We start from the raw sequence: 19819 nt of genomic DNA on the forward strand, positions 1-19819 counted from the left end.
TAAAGACTTTAAAATTGGCAATCTAGTGGCTGCTCTGCCTGGCGTCTGGCATTATGGGGTTAGTGCTAGGATTGGTTGGTCCGGTGTCAGAATAATGTGACTGGGTGAGACATGAAGCCTGTGCTGCGACTTTGTGGTCGGCTGGGCGTTAAGCAAACAAACAAACAAACATCAGTGAGTATTTGGGACATGATGTGGTTATATGCTAGGAAAGCGCACAGATTACACTAATCCATTCTTTATACAGTGTGAGTGTTCTGGTGTGAGAGTTAGGAGAGATGGGAATATGGTAATTAGGTTAGGAAGGAAAGCAAGATGGTAGGTGATTGAGTTCTGAGTAATTTCTTGATACAATAAATTATTAACATACTCATAAGCGTTTTTGCATCATGAATAAGATTTCCATGTCGATGGCGTGATGTATTAAATTAAAGTAATGTCTTTCATCAATGGAAGAAGTACGTCTCCTGTCATCAAAACAGAGTAACATAAGCTTGCTGAGTCTGGACAATGTTGAATCTCACAAAACTGACACTGCATGTGTACCATCTAGAATAGACAGCTCTGTAACTATTTGAAATAAATGAGTATTGGAAGGAGTTAGTCCACATTTCAATTTAGCTATTTTATTTGATAAAGAAGGGATATCAAATGAGGAACGTACATTCTCATTTGGTTCCACTCAGTGTGCAAGTTATGGAAGATCACGCTCTAACAATGCATTCTCTTTTACCATTTTATGATTGACGTCTGTTTTAGATTGGGGGTCATGCAGCTGTGGTGACGGAAGTGGATACCTGCTCCGACATTGCCCTCGACGTGATGAGGAGGGGAGGTAATGCTGTTGATGCTGCTGTGGCCGCTGCGTTCTGTCTGGGCGTCGTCCACCCACAGAGCTCAGGAATTGGAGGGTACGACTGCGTGTTAAATTATTTGTTCATCCTGCTAACTTGACTGATGATGTTAGTTCTACATTTTATCTCACAATTGACTATTGTAAAATGTAACTAACAGGACTAGCTGGATTGTTCTCAGCTCTCACTTTTCGAGTCTGCTCAATCGCCGTTCATTTCGGGGCCCACTTTATGGCCAAAATCAAAGAGAGAGACAGAGACACAGAGAGAGAGAGAGAGAGAGAGAGAGAGAGATGTGTGTGTGTGTGAGTGTGAGAGAGAGAGAGAGAGAGAGAGAAAGAGAGGGAGAGAGAGAAAGAGATAGAGAGACAGAGACACAGAGAGAGAGAATATGCATGTGTGTGTGTGTGTGTGTGTGAGAGGAATAAATGTGAGACAGACAGCTAGACAGAAAACGCCACAGAAAGACAAAATGCGCGAGAAATATTATGACGTCATTAATCATCATAACAATTCATTACACTGTATATCACGTGCCGTCATTCCATTCTTTCCATTTAATCAGAGCATGTTTGCGTGTGCTTATAACTAGTGATATTGTAAAGCGCATAGTATGATAGTGCTTTTAGTTATGCGCTACAGAAATCTCCTTAATAAATAAATAAATAAATAAATTAATAAATAAATACCATCCCGAAAAAGGTAGTTACATGCCGAAATATTGATTTAAACTTACCTAACCGGGTTACAGGTGTGTTTTCTTTTTATTTAAATGTTAGTTCTAAATGTATGAAAAGAAGAAAACCTTTCTGTTCATTTGTCTTACAATGCTTGTGGGGTAAGTTTCGATGAAAAGGTTGAAAAATGTTTGTCAATTTACCTTTTGCAAGCTGTTGGCATTGAAAAAGGGAGCAAACAAACAAAATTGAATAAAACAATGCACACAGAGGTTTTCAATGACCTAAAGAATACCAAAAGAAGATTTGGTGCCAAAAGTCTGCCTAACTTGCTTTGCGATCTAGAGAATACCGAAAGACGATTTGGAGTCAAAATACACCCCAATGGCCTTATAGTAATAACAATTAAACTTTTGCAGTTATAACTGCACTAGCAATTACCCAGCGAATTCCAAATGAAGGCCTGAAGTTAAAACTGAACTGTTGGGCATCATAATAACTGTGGCGCTGTACTGCATTGGGCATTTATTACTTTTTACACTTACAGGGACGGATTTCTATCGTACCACAACCACAAGAATCTTACATCTGTGGCCTACGACTTCAGAGACTTAGAGAGTGCCTATGTATAGAATGTCTAGAGTGAAAACCAAGCCTTTTGATCTCATAATAACTGTTGCACTGTACTGCATTGGACTTTCACTGGTTGTTTTCAGGGGCGGATTTCTGCTGTACCATGACCACAAAAATCACAAGTCTGTGGCCTACGACTTCAGAGAAACGGCACCAGCAATGGCTACCCCAGACATGTTAATGGGACATGCAGATGTGGTAAGTGTGAGGGGGAGAGGATGCCTGTAATCTCATTGATATTGATTGTTCAAGGGTAAGTCTCAGCAGAAGAAGGAGGGGGGGGGGGGGGTACAGTGTATTATGAGGCCTTTGTGTTGTAGGATGAGTGTGTGTATTTGTGGACAAAAGGAGGGGGGGTGCAAGATTGAAGACAAGCTTTGTGAAATAAGACGGGGATAGTTTATGACAGTGGCCAGGCATACATTGTTTGTTTTGAGACATTGGTATTCTTTGTGTGTGTGAATGATGACAGTAAGAATGAGGTTGATGATGATGGTGAAGACAGTGACAATGACGACGATGATGATAATAGTGATGAAGATGGTACTGTGTCTATGATGATTAATGACAGCATGGAAATGTTAACAAAAGGAACATGATGATAATGATGACGACAACTTTGATGACATGATGATGATGGATGATGATGATGTTGATAATGATGATGATGATGACATAAGGATGATGATGATGACAGGACATGTCAGGACGGGCTGTGGGTGTACCAGGAGAACTGAAGGGCCTGGCAGAGGTGCACCAAGAATGGGGGAGGTAAACGTACAGACTGTACCGTATACTTTGCAGCTACAGTGGAACCCGCTTTTATGTCCTTCAGAAATCTGTGAAAATCAGATCTAAAATGGAAGGGAGTCTTAAAATGGAGGTACATCTACAGACAAGATGAGCAAAAGATTTTTTTTAAAAAAACACACACACAACAACAGGGTTTTGATGGGGGAAGATGTAAAAAGGTTGTTTCCTCTGTATAAGTGGGTACTTTTTTTCTTGAGTTTCATCCAGACATGCAGTTGAAAGGGCTTGGTAGCTTGGCTGGTAGCTTGGCTGGTAAAAGAATGGCCTTGTGATCCTCGGGTTGATGGTTTGAATCCAGTACTGGGTATATAGACACTGGTCAACTTTATGTGCAGACTAACAAGTAGTATTCTTGTCCCACGCGTGTGTCACCATAGTGGCGCATCAAAGACCTCGGCCATTCTGCCACAAATGGCCCCCCGCGGGTTAGGGGGAAGAATTTACCCGATGCTCCCCAGCATGTTGTAAGAGGCAACTAACGGATTCTGTTTCTCTTTTTACCCTTAAGTGTTTCTTGTATAGAATATAGTCAATTTTTGTAAAGATTTTAGTCAAGCAGTATGTAAGAAATGTTAAGTCCTTTGTACTGGAAACTTGCATTCTCCCAGTAAGGTAATACATTGTACTACGTTGCAAGCCCCTGGAGCAAATTTTTGATTAGTGCTTTTGTGAACAAGAAACAATTGACAAGTGGCTCTATCCCATCTCCCCCCTTTCCCCGTCGCGATATAACCTTCGTGGTTGAAAACGACGTTAAACACCAGATAAAGAAAGAAAGATGCCACCAATGCCCTTTGCGGATTTAAAACCTAAACATGCACACACCTCGGTAGCTTGATTCTTGGTGCTGTTAGTTTTCCCCTGCTGGGAACTGGAAGGGACCCGAATTTACCAGCAATGGGATAATAATGCAATGACAAGTCGCGTAAGGCGAAAATACAACATTTAGTCAAGTAGCTGTCGAACTCACAGAATGAAACTGAACGCAATGCCATTTTTCAGCAAGACCGTAATACTCGTAGCATCGTCAGTCGACCGCTCATGGCAAAGGCAGTGAAATTGACAAGAAGAGCGGGGTAGTAGTTGCGCTAAGAAGGATAGCACACTTTTCTGTACCTCTCTTTGTTTTAACTTTCTGAGCGTGTTTTTAATCCAAACATATCATATCTATATGTTTTTGGAATCAGGAACCGACAAGGAATAAGATGAAAGTGTTTTTAAATTGATTTCGACAATTTAATTTTGATCATAATTTTTATATATTTAATTTTCAGAGCTTGTTTTTAATCCAAATATAACATATTTATATGTTTTTGGAATCAGAAAATAATGGAGAATAAGATGAACGTAAATTTGGATAGTTTTATAAAAAAATTTTTTTTTTTTACAATTTTCAGATTTTTAATGACCAAAGTCATTAATTAATTTTTAAGCCACCAAGCTGAAATGCAATACCGAAGTCCGGGCTTCGTCGAAGATTACTTGACGAAAATTTCAACCAATTTGGTTGAAAAATGAGAGCGTGACAGTGCCGCCTCAACTTTCACGAAAAGCCGGATATGACGTCATCAAAGACATTTATCAAAAAAATGAAAAAAACCATCTGGGGATTTCATACCCAGGAACTCTCATGTCAAATTTCATAAAGATCGGTCCAGTAGTTTAGTCTGAATCGCTCTACACACACACACAGACACACACACACACGCACGCACGCACATACACCACGACCCTCGTCTCGATTCCCCCCTCCTCTACGTTAAAACATTTAGTCAAAACTTGACTAAATGTAAAAATGAAAAAAAAGAATGAGATATCGTACTGAATTTGTGTTTTTGTGTGTCGTTTTTCTACATACCTTCTCTGTATATGATCAACATCTGTGCAAGAAAAAGGTGGGGGTTTGGAGGTTGTCTTTAATTTTGGAATGTTTCGTTGTTGTGGTTGTTGTTGTTGATCATATGTTGAAATTGTTGGGGGGGGGGGGGGGGGGGTTGAGGTGTTTGTTTTGTTTTTCTTAAGTTTTTCATTTTCACACATGATTTGTTGTTTGTTTCAGCATGGACTGGTACGCTCTTGTTCAGCCTTCTATTGATTTGGCTCGTTATGGATTCAACGTAACCAAGAATTTAGGTCAGTGCTGATTTTGTGTTTTGGATGTTGAAACATGTTTGATGATGCATAAATAGTCTAAAAACAAGTGGGTAGGGCGGATGGTGGTGGTAAGAGCGAAGGGAGGGTGAATGTTTATAGTGTGCCGCAGGTGCTGCGGTCTATGCATGTGTGCGAGATAAGAGATGTCAGCAGAAGCTCGAGGTAAGGGTGAATGATGGTGGTTAGAGTTGAGGGAGGGGGATGTCCGCTCTGCCTTGCCTTTCCAATTTCTTCGGCAGTCGCATCAGGCCAGCTTTGGGGTGGAATGTTTTAGATTGAATAGCGCTGTTCAAGCAGAAAGTGTGTTACGATAAACACTTGTAATTTTCTTGACCCGTCTAGCTGCTATTAGTTATGTTTTTCTTGACATAAGCGCAAAAACGTGTTTTTCGTGTGAAATTCAAAATTGTGTACAACAGGCAAAGATTCATTTTCTATGCGACTCACTCCGATCAATATCTGTTATTCTCACAAAGAGTGTTGTGTTTATTAATAATTTCATAAAAAGCCCATATGGTAGATGCTTTGAACAACAAATTGATCGGTCAGTCGAAAATCAGTTAATGTGTCAGATGATGGTTTGTGTGTGTGCGTGTGTGTGTGTGTGTGTGTGTGTGTGTGTGTGTGTGTGTGTGTGTGTGTGTGTGTGTGTGTGTGTGTGTGTGTGTGCTCTCAGAATCTGGGAGTTTTTCAACATGCTGGAAAATATGGAAGAAAATGAACAGAGGCTGAGAACAATCTATTTGGTTTACTTACACCAAGAAAAAGTCTATGATATTCATGAACCACAGAAAGAATCTAAAGTCCGAGGAGCACAAAACACTAAGCTTACACAGCAGAAGACTAAGTAATGTAAATATGACCAGCAAAGCAAGTATAAGACAAGGTAACATCATGAACAGGGGGGGGGGGGGGGGGGGTGTTTCGAAGTACAAGTATAGGTGCAGAGATCTTGTTCAGGAAAAATACAACACGCGTGAACCACACCTGCAGACTTTTAATGTTAAGCAGGTTCCATCACTATGAAGACTAATTGTCTTCATGTAGAAATTATTGAAATTAGATCCGGCATGAAAACAACACATCATATCTGTGACGGTAGGTTGTGTATTCATGCGAAAATACAGTGAAGTAGAACATACCAAAAACATATACAGATATCCGTCTATCTGATTGCATTCCACGTACGGGTTGATATATAGATAGAAGTGTAATAAGCGAATTCATGGAATTGGGAACAAATATCGGCAAGATGAACTCGCAAATAAGCAGAATTGTTCTCTTTGTCGTAATTAACCTGAACATTCACTGAACAAAAAATGAATACAACCAAAACCAAAAGCATAAAAATATGTACAGAGAAAGACTAGGCACATGACCAAGAATGAAAATGACATAAGATTTAAAAACTGAAAAAGAGAGAGAGAGAGAGAGACAGAGAGAGACAGAGGCAGACAGACAGGCAGACAGACAGGCAGGCAGGCAGACAGACAGACAGACAAAAAAACAGACAGACAAAAAAACAGAGAGAGAGATAGCGGGACGTGGGAGACATTGTTTCAATCACCATTTATTTGAGAGAATCTTGAGAACAATCAAGGCCAATCGATATGTGCATGTTACAAAACTGAACACAATGGATCGCTCAGTGTCGGGAAACCATATACATAAAATATAAAAACATACAAGGCAGAAAGCAGACTTCACTTAGTTCTCATCATTGTCTGCTGGCTTGGTGTATAATAACTGAGTCCCAAGAAGGAACATGTAAACAAACCAATTGCACAGCGAAAATAACTCCGGCCTCTGCGCAACAATTTCGCATGGGTTTTAAAGCACAAAACTCATGGAAGTGTTGGAATTTAAGACCATATAACACAATGAGGGGAGCGGGTGGTAGCGTGGTCAAGTTCCTCTGCTAGCAAAACATCCACCAAGAAAATGAGCGTATGCCCTAAACCATATTTATAGCATCTTTATGAGATTAAAAATACGTCAACATATCATTTTGCTAAAAACAATACTGCCTCAACGAAGTATTGGAAAAGAAACACAACCCTCAGTGAAACGAAATCTGAGAACCTACCGATGTTTTTGTGAATGCTCGCGTGTGACTGTCAGTGTCATTTTCGATCTTTCGATTTTCATTTTTCGACCGTTTGTTACCGGTATACTTTTTCAATTTTGGTGCGCCCTATCGGCCCCATGCGCCCAATGGGTGACTGGAATACAATTTTTTTTTATGCGCTGTAGCGCCTTGTAACCCGGAAAGTACGGTAGTTACTTTTCTTCGAATAATTTGATATTTTTCTCTGCATAACAAAATCTGAAACAGAGTTAATGTGCTGTGAATTTAATACCAAACGTTTTAACAACCAAAAACACTCAAAAATGGAGTATACTACATGGGTTACTGTATCGTACCAGATTTACACAAGGTATTTTTTTTATGTTGAACTGCGAGCGATAGCGAGCTGTTCACCATTTGAAAAAAACAACGAGTGTACATCTGGTACGACACAGCAACTCATGTAGTATTATGTTTATCCTACATAGTGTACTTACGTGTACTTTAATCAAAACGTCCCGCAGTGGACGCGTCCAAATTGAAGACGCTTCTTTTGGAACCTCATCCAGGCTATTCCAAAGCCTCGTTCAATCTCATTGACGTCAAAGCAAAGACACGTCAGTCCAGAAAGTGTAGCGTGACGTGAAAGTTCTGAAACTTCTACCAGGAGAAACAGACTAGTGTAAAAGGGTTCCATAATGACGTTTGTCTCGGTGACTCTGGCATCATAAGCAGTCGAAAAGCAGGTCCCTGCCAAACTCGTTTGACATGACCTTATTTACATGATATACACACGTGTGGTTTGAACGATATTGTTATCTCATGAGTGTCTCCCTCACGTATATATATAAGATACAACTTGATACCAACATTTTACATAACAAAGTCTCCTTCAACGTTAATTTACAAACACTGAACGGCCGGGACATCTGTGTCGGCCTGTGAGAATGTGGCAACAATGTATCAAATCAATTGACTAGCAAGCAGGTATCAATCCAAGAAAATGTTATCAAAACCGAAGCAAAATGTCATTTTTTACGGCATCAAATAATGGTTATACAGAAAGAACTCATCAACAGTGTATGCTGCGAACGTATGTTAAATCTCTCTCTCTCTCTCTCTCTCTCTCTCTCTCTCTCTGTCTGTCTGTCTGTCTCTCTCTGTCTGTCTCTCTCTCTGTATCTCTCTCTCTCTGTCTGTCTCTCTCTGTCTGTCTGTCTCTCTGTCTGTCTCTGTCTGTCTCTCTGTCTCTATCTCTCTCTCTCTCTCTCTCTCTCTCTCTCTCTCTCTCTCTCTCTCTCTCTCTCTCTCTCTGTCTCTCTCGTGCATTCACTGCAAAACTTTAATTAAATATTGCATTTTGCATCAACATTTAATATTTACCTGCACTGTTTTTGTGTGAAACACTGTTTTCAGAAGAAAAAAATTGTGTTGCGTTTGGGTGCAATTGGTTTATTCTGGCTGGCAATGAACACAGAAAAGTTGATTTTGATTGTTGAATGTGTGTGTGTGCATATATATGTGTGTGAGCGGGTGGGTGGGTGTGTGTGTGTGATCTTATCTTCATGGGTGCAACCTGGAAAATTCCAAAAACCGGCAAAAGTTGGGGTCCAGTTTTTTTAGTAAAATGCCAAAAAAACCCTCTCCTGGAACAAAAACATCGGCAGCCGATGAAACCAAAAACCGGCTGCCGGCGTGTAGCCGGCAGAGTTGCACCCATGTATCTTACCTTACCTTACCTATATACCTACCATCCTACCTTTTCTAACCTCATCTCATTCTATCTTATCCCTCCAGCCGACAGCCTGGCAAACCATGTGGACATAAGCAAGATTGGCGTAATGAGCAATTTTGTGGAGGTCGTTTACAACGGAGCATTTGGGCGGGAGGGACAGGTGATGGATAGGCCAGACCTGGTCAAGACGCTAGAGCAGGTACAGGATGGTGGGGCTGACGTCTTCTACCGCGGCGCTCTAGGGGAACGCTTTGTCGATTTGGTGAGTGGTTGTAGCGATCAGAAGATAGCCGTTAGTGTGTTCAAAACCGAGAGTAAGAAAAACAAGAAAGGTAAGTTTGTGGAACATTTAATTATTGACAAAGAGGGGCTGACGTCTTCTAACACGGTGCTCTGGGGGAACGCTTTATCAACTTGGTGAGTGATTGTAGCGATCCGAAGATAGCTGTTAGTGTTAGTGTTCAAAATCGAGAGTAAGAATGACAAGAAAGGGAAGTTTATTGAACATTTAATTATGAACAAAGAGGGGCTGATGTCTTCTACTGCAGCGCTCTGGGGGAACCCTTCGTCGATTTGGTGATTCTTCTTCTTCTTTTTCTCATTTGCTCCTTCTGGACACTCACTCCTGTGGCAATCTGGTTGATCCTGGTCTTATTCGCAGGTCACAGTGGGCTTGAGTTTTGGTCGTAAAAACATTGTTTTCTCCAATTTCTATGGAGTTAAAGTAACTGAGATAATTCGTTTTCGATTTATATTGTTGTTGTTGTTTTGCCCTGCAGGTTCAGGAAAACAGCGGTGTTATAAAGATGAGTGACCTTGAAGATTACACCGTTCACAGAAAGGAACCTGTCAAATCTTCTTTTAAAGGTCAGAGGATAAATGTATGAGGGGCACATCAGAATGCATTGAAGGGCAAATATTTTTTATCATAGCTGTTGGGAGTTACTCTTGCTCAGTGTGTGTGTGGTTGTGTGTGTTGTGTGTGTTTGTGCGTGTGTGCGTGCGTGCGTGCATGCATGTGTGATTTAATGTGTATTTTACAGGATCTTTATTTATTAAAAAAACCATTCACACAGGGGTGTTCTGACACCAAGGAGAGTGTGCACAAAGTTGGCTGGGAAATACAACCCTCGCCGTACGTGGGGATCATACCCATGCCGATAGCGACAACTGGTGATGATTGACATGATGTTCACATGGGAAGGAAGACGGGGGATGTAGCTCAGTCGGTAGCGCGCTGGATTTGTATCCAGTTGGCCGCTGTCAGCGTGAGTTCGTCCCCACGTTCGGCAAAGAGATTTATTTCTCAGAGTCAACTTTGTGTGCAGACTCTCCTCGGTGTCCGAACACCCCCGTGTGTACACGCAAGCACAAGACCAAGTGCGCACGAAAAAGATCCTGTAATTCATGTCAGAGTTCGGTGGGTTATAGAAACACGAAAATACCCAGCATGCTTCCTCCGAAAGCGGCGTATGGCTGCCTAAATGGCGGGGTAAAAACGGTCATACACGTAAAAGCCGTGGGAGTTTCAGCCCATGAACGAACAAACAAACATGGGAAGGAATATCTGTTTTTTAAAAACTGAATTTTTGGCGCATGTGCTCTGAGAATGGATGTTAATTTACACCGGTGTATTTACAGGTAACACAGTGGTTGGAATGCCGGCGCCATCCTCCGGCCCAACCGTGGCCTTGATGCTGAACATGCTGGAAGGATTCAACTGGACTCACGCCAACATCGACCTTCCTGAGACTTACTACCAGATGATTGAGGTTGGTACTAAACCCCCATCCCTCCAAACCGCCACCCCGCACACACCCCACCCCCACCAGCCCCGCACAGAGACCCCACCCCCCAACCACCCCCTCCCCACCCTGCCATCAAACCAAGATCACACACCCTTAACCCCCACTCCATCCCCTTTCCTCCTCCCCAAAAGAATACATAAATCAAAAAGTAAGTGAGGGGCGAAATAAAGGAATTAACGCCTTGATTATGCTTAACATACTTGAAGGCTTTAACATCAAACTTATCACCAGATATATATATATAGGTCAGTATTTTTCCCCTGATCCAAGAATAATGAATGAACACGGAAAAGATGAATACATTTTATGAATAAACAAATGCTAGATGCTTTGCATGCTGGAAGTTTTTAACTTAACACAATACCAACATCAACCTCTGTCTGTTTGTGTGTGTGTGCATGGCATGCAAATGTGTTTGTATGTACAGTGGTCGCCGCTTAATAAAGCCACTTCTGGACTGACGAAAAATGGCTTTAATAAGCGGCGGATTTATTAACCGGCGGTCCAGGAATACGTCATTTTCGAAAGAAAAAAAATCTTCTCTTTTGTTTACGTCACTCAGTCACTTTCTTTCGTCATTTACACTTGTTTGAATCTAAACAAAACTTCACGAAGGATGTTGAACTTTTGTTTTAATTATGTACATGTACGTGTACTTTGATCATTTGCTGAAACCATCTGAGAAGACCCTCCTCAACTTCTTTTTCTTTACCAAACCGCTGTCGTTTTCTTATTGGAGATTCTTTTTCGGCGCTTTCGTGATTTTTCTGAGAAAACTGGCTTTAATAAGCGGCGGGTTGGGTTTATTAACCGGCTTTTTCTAATACATAAGATATAGTGATAAATCCGGACCGTCTGAAATCGGCTTTTATAAGCGGCTGGCTCTATTAACCGCGGTTTTATTAAGCGGCGCCCACTGTATATGCATAAAATGTGTTTGTTTGTGTGCAGACTTTCAAGTTTGGCTACGGACACAGAATTCTGCTAGGCGACCCCACCAATCCAGAGTTCAAGGAAGACATTGAGAACGCAACAGCTCAATTTGTGAGGTATGGTCTGGTCTGAGCATTGTCTTTGTCTTAACTCATTCGGGGCGCGTCTAAATTGTCCCTCGTGTTCCCTCCCGGTGCACGATTTTGACCCATTTTAAACAAAAATTAAAAATCAACAACACAAAATAACCTTACCTACCTTACATTTTTGCAAAGTTTGAAACTTGCTCTTTTAGAAAATCTATGAAACATTTGAAAGAACATACCTTTTGTTGTCTTCACATCCAGTCAAACTAACTCTTTGAAGCAAAAAAACAAAAACAATTTCTATGTCATGGGTTCATCATACACAATGTCATGATCGACACTTTCATTGTCCCGTCGCGATATAACCTTGAACGGTTGAAAACGACGTTAAACAGCAAATAAAGAAAGAAAAAACTTTCATTGCCCGAATCATCACCCAAATCATCGTTCATTGGCACAAACTCGTCACCAGAATCTAAAATATCATCTCCACTATCATCATCACTGAGGTCAAGATCAGAACCGTCCTGAATAACAAGTTCTAGCACTCTTTTCAAGTTAATACGTCTTGTAGCAGAACGATCCACCATCTTGGAAAAGTCAAAACACGTGGGTCGCACACCGTCAAAAAAGTCAAATTATTCCCAACAATTGAAGGAAAGGAACTGTGTTTACAGTGAATGGTTCCACTGTAGACAGGCAGAATTTTATTGCGGGGGTTGTTTCCCTTGTAAAAGCCTGACTAGATCTGAGATATTTATTTATATTTATATGGGAGATTTATATAGCGCTTGACGTTCTCTAAGCGCTTTACATATTAATTTCTGCCGTGTGAGATGGAATTTTTTACACAATATATATCACGCATTCACATTGGCCAGTAAATCTCAAGCCATTACGGCGAATATTTACTTTTCACGGCCTATTATTCCAAGTCACACGGGTATTTGGTGGACATTTTTTATCTATGCCTATACAATTTTGCCAGGAAAGACCCTTTTGTCAATTGTGGGATCTTTAACGTGCACACCCCAATGTAGTGTACACGAAGGGACCTCGGTTTTTCGTCTCATCCGAAAGACTAGCACTTGAACCCACCACCTGGGCTAGGAAAGGGGGAAGTAAAATTGCTTACGCCTCGACCCAGGGTCGAACTCGCTTCCGAGGCAAGTGCACTTACCACTCGGCCACCCTTTTCCTGGTATGGTGAGATATGGTGAGCAGAATCTTTTACACAGGAAAGGACTGTGCCTTTAAGAAAAGCATTTAATCTTTATACAGCTCCAAAGTCGCAATTTAGAGACAATGTATCTCTCCCTGACATCTTCGGATTTTCTTGTCAAAGGAAAATATGGCTTCTTAGATTTCATCTTCTTAGCTTTTAATTTTTTTTTTTCTTAAATTGAAATAGTAACAAGAGGCGAAGCCTTCAAGGCTCCCGTAAGAAATCGACAAACAGTAACACAAACTCATTCACTCCGTCACACATACACACACACAGTAAGCATAGGGGACACGGTGCAAGAGTGGGAGACACTAGATCTAGATCTGTCTCTGTAGCCTACTTACGGGGACACGCCTGCCGAGATCGACACTGCGCTAGCGGCTTTCGACAGCGCTTCCTCGCGCACACACTGGAAACACGCTGTGCAGATCAACCTGTAGGAAATCTCCTTTGGTATCTTCTTTATTTATTTTTCTGGAGCTACGAAACCGAACAATGAGAAATCGTCTTCCCCGAATCGGCGAACTGCAGCTCGGTGAGTTGAACTGTATCTATACCACAATCCTTCACGTTTCAACTTTTTTTCACTTTCGAGTATGCGGACGACTGAACTTGACTGTTAAAAAGTAGTCCTTTCGGAATCATTACGCCGAGTCTGAACATGTGTTCCGAACATTGTTTTTAGGCAGGATCTAGGTGAAAGCGAGGCTGTTCTTATCTCTGTATACAGTCGAGAGAGAGAGAGAGAAATACATGTCAAGATAATGATTTTTGGTATGTGTCTCAGTGGAGGTATGTTCTTGTCCCATGTAAAAGCCTGATCAGAACGGAGATGCGTGATGATCGAGCTGAATCATTTACGGGGGAAGGACTGTGCTCTAAGGGTTGTAGTGCACCGATCCCAGGATTTGTCAGTCTGTTATTTGTCATGTAACAGTTCAACAGAATCTTACACATAACCTACACCTTTGGTTACAGTGGAACGACGCTACTCCCCTTTTACGACCTTCAAAAATCTGAGAAAAGCTGGTCTTAAAAGGGAGGGGAGTCTTAAAAATGGGGGTACATTTACAGAGGTTATTAATAGAACGTCAAAGAAAGGAGGGTCTTAAAAGGGAGGGGAGTCTTAAAAATGGGGGTACATTTACAGAGGTTATTAATAGAACATCAAAGAAAGGAGGGTCTTAAAAGGGAGGGGAGTCTTAACAAGTCGCGTAAGGCGAAAATACAACATTTAGTCAAGTAGCTGTCGAACTCACAGAATGAAACTGAACGCAATGCCATTTTTCAGCAAGACCATATACTCGTAGCATCGTCAGTCCACCGCTCATGGCAAAGGCAATGAAATTGACAAGAAGAGCGGGGTAGTAGTTGCGCTAAGAAGGATAGCACGCTTTTCTGTACCTCTCTTTGCTTTAACTTTCTGAGCGTGTTTTCAATCCAAACATATCATATCTATATGTTTTGGGAATCAGGAACCGACAAGAAATAAGATGAAAGTTTTTTTTAAATTGATTTCGACAATTTAATTTTGATAATAATTTTTATATATTTAATTTTCAGAGCTTGTTTTTAATCCAAATATAACATATTTATATGTTTTTGGAATCAGAAAATGATGGAGAATAAGATAAACGTAAATTTGGATCGTTTTATAAATTTTTAATTTTTTTTACAATTTTCAGATTTTTAATGACCAAAGCCATTAATTAATTTTTAAGCCACCAAGCTGAAATGCAATACCGAAGTCCGGGCTTCGTCGAAGATTACTTGACCAAAATTTCAACCAATTTGGTTGAAAAATGAGGGCGTGACAGTGCCGCCTCAACTTTCACGAAAAGCCGGATATGACGTCATCAAAGACATTTATCAAACAAGTCGCGTAAGGCGAAAATACAATATTTAGTCAAGTAGCTGCCATTTTTCAGCAAGACCGTATACTCGTAGCATCGTCAGTCCACCGCTCATGGCAAAGGCAGTGAAATTGACAAGAAGAGCGGGGTAGTAGTTGCGCTAAGAAGGATAGCACGCTTTTCTGTACCTCTCTTTGTTTTAACTTTCTGAGCGTGTTTTTAATCCAAACATATCATATCTATATGTTTTTGGAATCAGGAACCGACAAGGAATAAGATGAAAGTGTTTTTAAATTGATTTGGACAATTTAATTTTGATAATAATTTTTATATATTTAATTTTCAGAGCTTGTTTTGAATCCGAATATAACATATTTATATGTTTTTGGAATCAGCAAATGATGGAGAATAAGATAAACGTAAATTTGGATCGTTTTATAAATTTTTATTTTTTTTTTACAATTTTCCGATTTTTAATGACCAAAGTCATTAATTAATTTTTAAGCCACCAAGCTGAAATGCAATACCGAACCCCGGGCTTCGTCGAAGATTACTTGACCAAAATTTGAACCAATTTGGTTGAAAAATGAGGGCGTGACAGTGCCGCCTCAACTTTCACGAAAAGCCGGATATGACGTCATCAAAGACATTTATCCAAAAAATGAAAAAAACGTTCGGGCATTTCATACCCAGGAACTCTCATGTCAAATTTCATAAAGATCGGTCCAGTAGTTTAGTCTGAATCGCTCTACACACACACACACACACAGACAGACAGACAGACAGACAGACACACGCACATACACCACGACCCTCGTTTCGATTCCCCCTCGATGTTAAAATATTTAGTCAAAACTTGACTAAATATAAAAAATGAAAAAAACGTTCGGGGATTTCATACCCAGGAACTCTCATGTCAAATTTCATAAAGATCGGTCCAGTAGTTTAGTCTGAATCGCTCTACACACACACACGCACATACACCACGACCCTCGTCTCGATTCCCCCCTCTACGTTAAAACATTTAGTCAAAACTTGACTAAATGTAAAAATGGGGGTAAATTTACAGAGGTTATTAATAGAACATCAAAGAAAGGAGGGTCTTGAAAGGGAGGGAATCTTAAAAATGGGGGTACATTTACAGAGGTTATTAATAGAACATCAAAGAAAGGAGGGTCTTAAAAGGGAGGGGAGTCTTAAAAATGGGTGTACATTTACAGAGGTTATTAATAGAACATCAAAGAAAGGAGGGTCTTAAAAGGGAGGGGAGTCTTAAAAATGGGTGTACATTTACAGAGGTTATTAATAGAACGTCAAAGAAAGGAGGGTCTTAAAAGGGAGGGGAGTCTTAAAAATGGGGGTACATTTACAGAGGTTATTAATAGAACGTCAAAGAAAGGAGGGTCTTAAAAGGGAGGGGAGTCTTAAAAATGGGGGTACATTTAAAGAGGTTATTAATAGAACATCAAAGAAAGGAGGGTCTTAAAAAGGAGGAAGTCTTAAATTGGGGGGGGGGGGGGGGGGTCTTAAAAGGGGGTTTCACTGTACTTCTGTATTCTGTATTCTCATGTAACAGTTCAACAGACTCATGCACAGCCTTTTTGGTTTCCCCTCCATTTTCTTTTCTTAACTTTTTCGTTCCGTGCTGCTTTTGCTTTTTGTTTTCCTTTGCGTTAATTTGTTTGTTAGTCCCAAAGAAGCTTCTATAAGCGAAAATTTGATTTAGTGTTAATGTTGTGTGCGCTGTCCTTGTATTGGTGACGACAGAATTCTTCCGTTTTTTAACTTTGGTTATTTAATTCATTTTCATTTTCAGTAATGAGTTTGCTGCAGCACTGAGGGCGAAAATCGATAACACTTCACACCCGGCAAGTTACTACGGTCCAGCCGTGGCGCCGACACTGAACAAAGGCACCACCCACATCTCCGTCATCGATTCCAACGAGGTTATGGTGTCCCTCACTTTGTGAGTATAAAAACACCTCAGTGCACTGGAAATTAGAATTGTGTGTGTGTGTGTTTAATGTGTGTGTGTGTGTGTGTGTGTGTGTGTGTGTGTGTGTGTGTTCTTCTTCATGTTGTCCCTCACTTTGTGAGTATACAAATATTTTAGTGCACTGAAAAATAAAAATGTTAGTGCAAGTTTGAGTTTTAGTGTAGTAATTGCTGTCCCCTGCAGTGATGATCCGTTGTGTGTGTGTGCTTTTTTTCTTCTGTCAAATGAGATATGTGTGTGTGTTAGTGTGGGTGCATGTGTGTGTGTGTGTGCTTTTCTTCATCTGTTTGTTTTAGTTCAGTGATTAGTTGGTTGAATAAAGACCATTTTTTCTCATGCAAACAATTATGTACATGTGGCTTTTACATAGGATAAGAACCCTTCCACTTCACACATACCAAATTACACAGCCTGGCTGCTTTTCAAGCAAAGGAGAAATATTTTGCAGAATTAACTTCACAGATTGATAAAAGTGACAGTTACAAAATTAATTCGCGAAAATTCACCCTCTCCATAGAAAGCAGCCATCATTTTGATTTATGGTATGTGTCCTAGTGGAAGTTGGATGTTTTATCCCATGTACTAACCAAAACAGATCTGCAGTGATTTTATTTGCAAAATCATTTTTGCTTGGGAAGAAAGATTAAAGTGTGTGATTCTAATTTTGATATTGTAGCTGATTTCTTCAAACATGACACTTCAAATGTCAGTGGCGGGGGAAAAATAGTCATGAGGCCAAAAAAAAAATAGGTGTGGTTACGGTAACATAGCCAAAAAAAATAGGGTAGGTAGGTAGGCAATCACTTTTTTTTTTTAAAACTTTTTTTTCTAATGTGTACAAATTAAACCTACTTGACAGGGAAATAAGTGTGCGACACGGGCGCTTTCGCTTTCATTGCGTTTTTTGCACTCGTTTTTTTGTTTTTTTTTTTTTTTTTTTTTGACAAATGTAATAAAAAGTTATAGGATCGGCCCCTAAAAATAAGGTAGGTCGGGTTACCGTAACCACACCTATTTTTTTTTAGGCCTGATGCATGTGAAAAGCCACACGTGCAAAAACAAGAGTGTACTTAAGTTTGAGCCCATGCATGCGGTGGAAGAAAAAGACGTCAGTGTTTAATTAATTTCTTATTTATCTAGGACCAACAATTACTGGTTTGGGACCAAGCTGATGACCAAAGATGGAATTTTGGCGAATAACGAAATGATGGATTTCTCTGCCCCCACTGGCTCCCTGCCACCAAACAAGGTTAGTGCTCACAATTGATGAGTGTGTTTGTGTGTGAACAGGATTATTCACTGTATTGTTTTAAGCCACTGTGGTTGTGCTTCTTTGATGAAGGGTTATCGGGCGACAAAACAAGGCCTGTACTTTCTAACCATTTACCGTACTTTCCGGGTGACAAGGCGCTTCGTTATCTAAGACGCACCCCCTTCTTTTTAAAAAAAATTGTAATCCAGTCACCCATTGGACGCAGGGGGCCGATAGGGCGCACCAAAATGACCCAGTTTTTGCCATGAGAGGTGGTTCCCCTGTCATATCTGAGAGAGGAAACACTTCCTGCATCGGGGTCAGTGACCGGTCAGTGACCGACTTTAACTGAGTGAAAATATGTGTGCTCTGTGTGTGCGGCCAGATCAAAGGCATTGTGATAGCTGGGTGGCCTTGTTAAAAGACACGACCTTCTTCCCAGGGGTCAATGACCCAGTTTTTGCCATGAGAGGTGGTTCCCCTGTCATATCTGAGAGAGGAAACACTTCCTGCATCGGGGTCAGTGACCGGTCAGTGACCGAGTTTAACAGAGTGGAAATCTGTGTGTGCGGCCAGATCAAAGGCAGGGCAGTACCTAGTAGCTGAAACATGCATTATCACAAGTTGTTTGACTGGTACTCAAGCGGTCTCTTTGATTTTTTTCGTATTTCATACACGGATTAGGCGCTTCGTTATACAAGACGCAGGGGTCGAACTCGAGGATAAAAGTCGCGCCTTATGACCCGGAAAGTACGGTACTTTGTTTTGTCCAGTATAATTATACAGTATATAGTCGTACTACCATCTCTTCAAAGCAATCACCTGCCCTCAGCGATCACTCCCAAGGATCCCAGATGAGTTATTCTTCTATATAATATTCACCTTTCCACAGCGACAATGCACCTGTCCCCCTCCCCCCCCCCCCCCCCCCCCCCCCCCCCCCCCCCCGCGGGTTAGGGGGAAGAATTTACCCGATGCTCCCCAGCATGTCGTAAGAGGCGACTAACGGATTCTGTTTCTCTTTTTACCCTTGTTAAGTGTTTCTTGTATAGAATATAGTCAATGTTTGTAAAGATTTTAGTCAAGCAGTATGTAAGAAATGTAATGTCCTTTGTACTGGAAACTTGTATTCTCCCAGTAAGGTAATATATTGTACTACGTTGCAAGCTCCTGGAGCAATTTTTTGATTAGTGCTTTTGTGAACAAGAAACAATTAACAAGTGGCTCTATCCCATCTCCCCCCCTTTCCCCGTCGCGATATAACCTTCGTGGTTGAAAACGACGTTAAACACCAAATAAAAAACGCTCGCGCTGGACCCGAGTACTCTTCAGACTGGCTCGCTCCCCCAGTATGAAAGTTTTTTGTCTTGTGCACGTGGATTTAAAAAAAAAATATATATATATATATTATTTATTTATTTTACACAATAAAAACAATTATTAGAGTAAAATAAAACATTAAAACGTTCATAATAAACAATAGTAACCAAGAATTTAACAAAACAAAAAAACCCAAAAAGACCGCCCATACCGGGAATTGAACCCGGATCACTCTGGCCATAGGCGGACGTGCCTACCACCAAGCCACCAACTCTGACAATTCTTTCAGTGAAATTTAAGGCTATTGGGTTCTGGCAGGCTGTTCTATGAGGCTGGCTGTTGCCGTTTGAATTCGTCCTACGCCAAGTCGTTTTTGTGGTTTATTTCGCATTTAGGTCCCAGGTAACATTAT

The 19819-nt window shown here is 40.7% G+C and overlaps 1 protein-coding gene across 1 annotated transcript in view; it reads left to right on the plus strand.

The window, feature by feature from the left end:
* Positions 1–19819, plus strand: part of LOC138980286 (glutathione hydrolase 1 proenzyme-like) — a 39252-nt gene that overhangs the window by 3344 nt on the left and 16089 nt on the right. Inside the window, exons 4-13 of the mRNA XM_070353151.1 lie at positions 760–911; positions 2248–2362; positions 2862–2935; positions 5037–5110; positions 8997–9196; positions 9714–9801; positions 10576–10706; positions 11694–11791; positions 16656–16805; positions 17976–18084. Coding sequence (XP_070209252.1) covers positions 760–911; positions 2248–2362; positions 2862–2935; positions 5037–5110; positions 8997–9196; positions 9714–9801; positions 10576–10706; positions 11694–11791; positions 16656–16805; positions 17976–18084 — 1191 coding nt within the window. The remainder of the gene's footprint in view (positions 1–759; positions 912–2247; positions 2363–2861; positions 2936–5036; positions 5111–8996; positions 9197–9713; positions 9802–10575; positions 10707–11693; positions 11792–16655; positions 16806–17975; positions 18085–19819) is intronic.

Source organism: Littorina saxatilis, linkage group LG11 (assembly GCF_037325665.1).
Source record: "Littorina saxatilis isolate snail1 linkage group LG11, US_GU_Lsax_2.0, whole genome shotgun sequence".
NCBI classification, from domain to species: Eukaryota; Metazoa; Mollusca; class Gastropoda; order Littorinimorpha; family Littorinidae; genus Littorina; species Littorina saxatilis.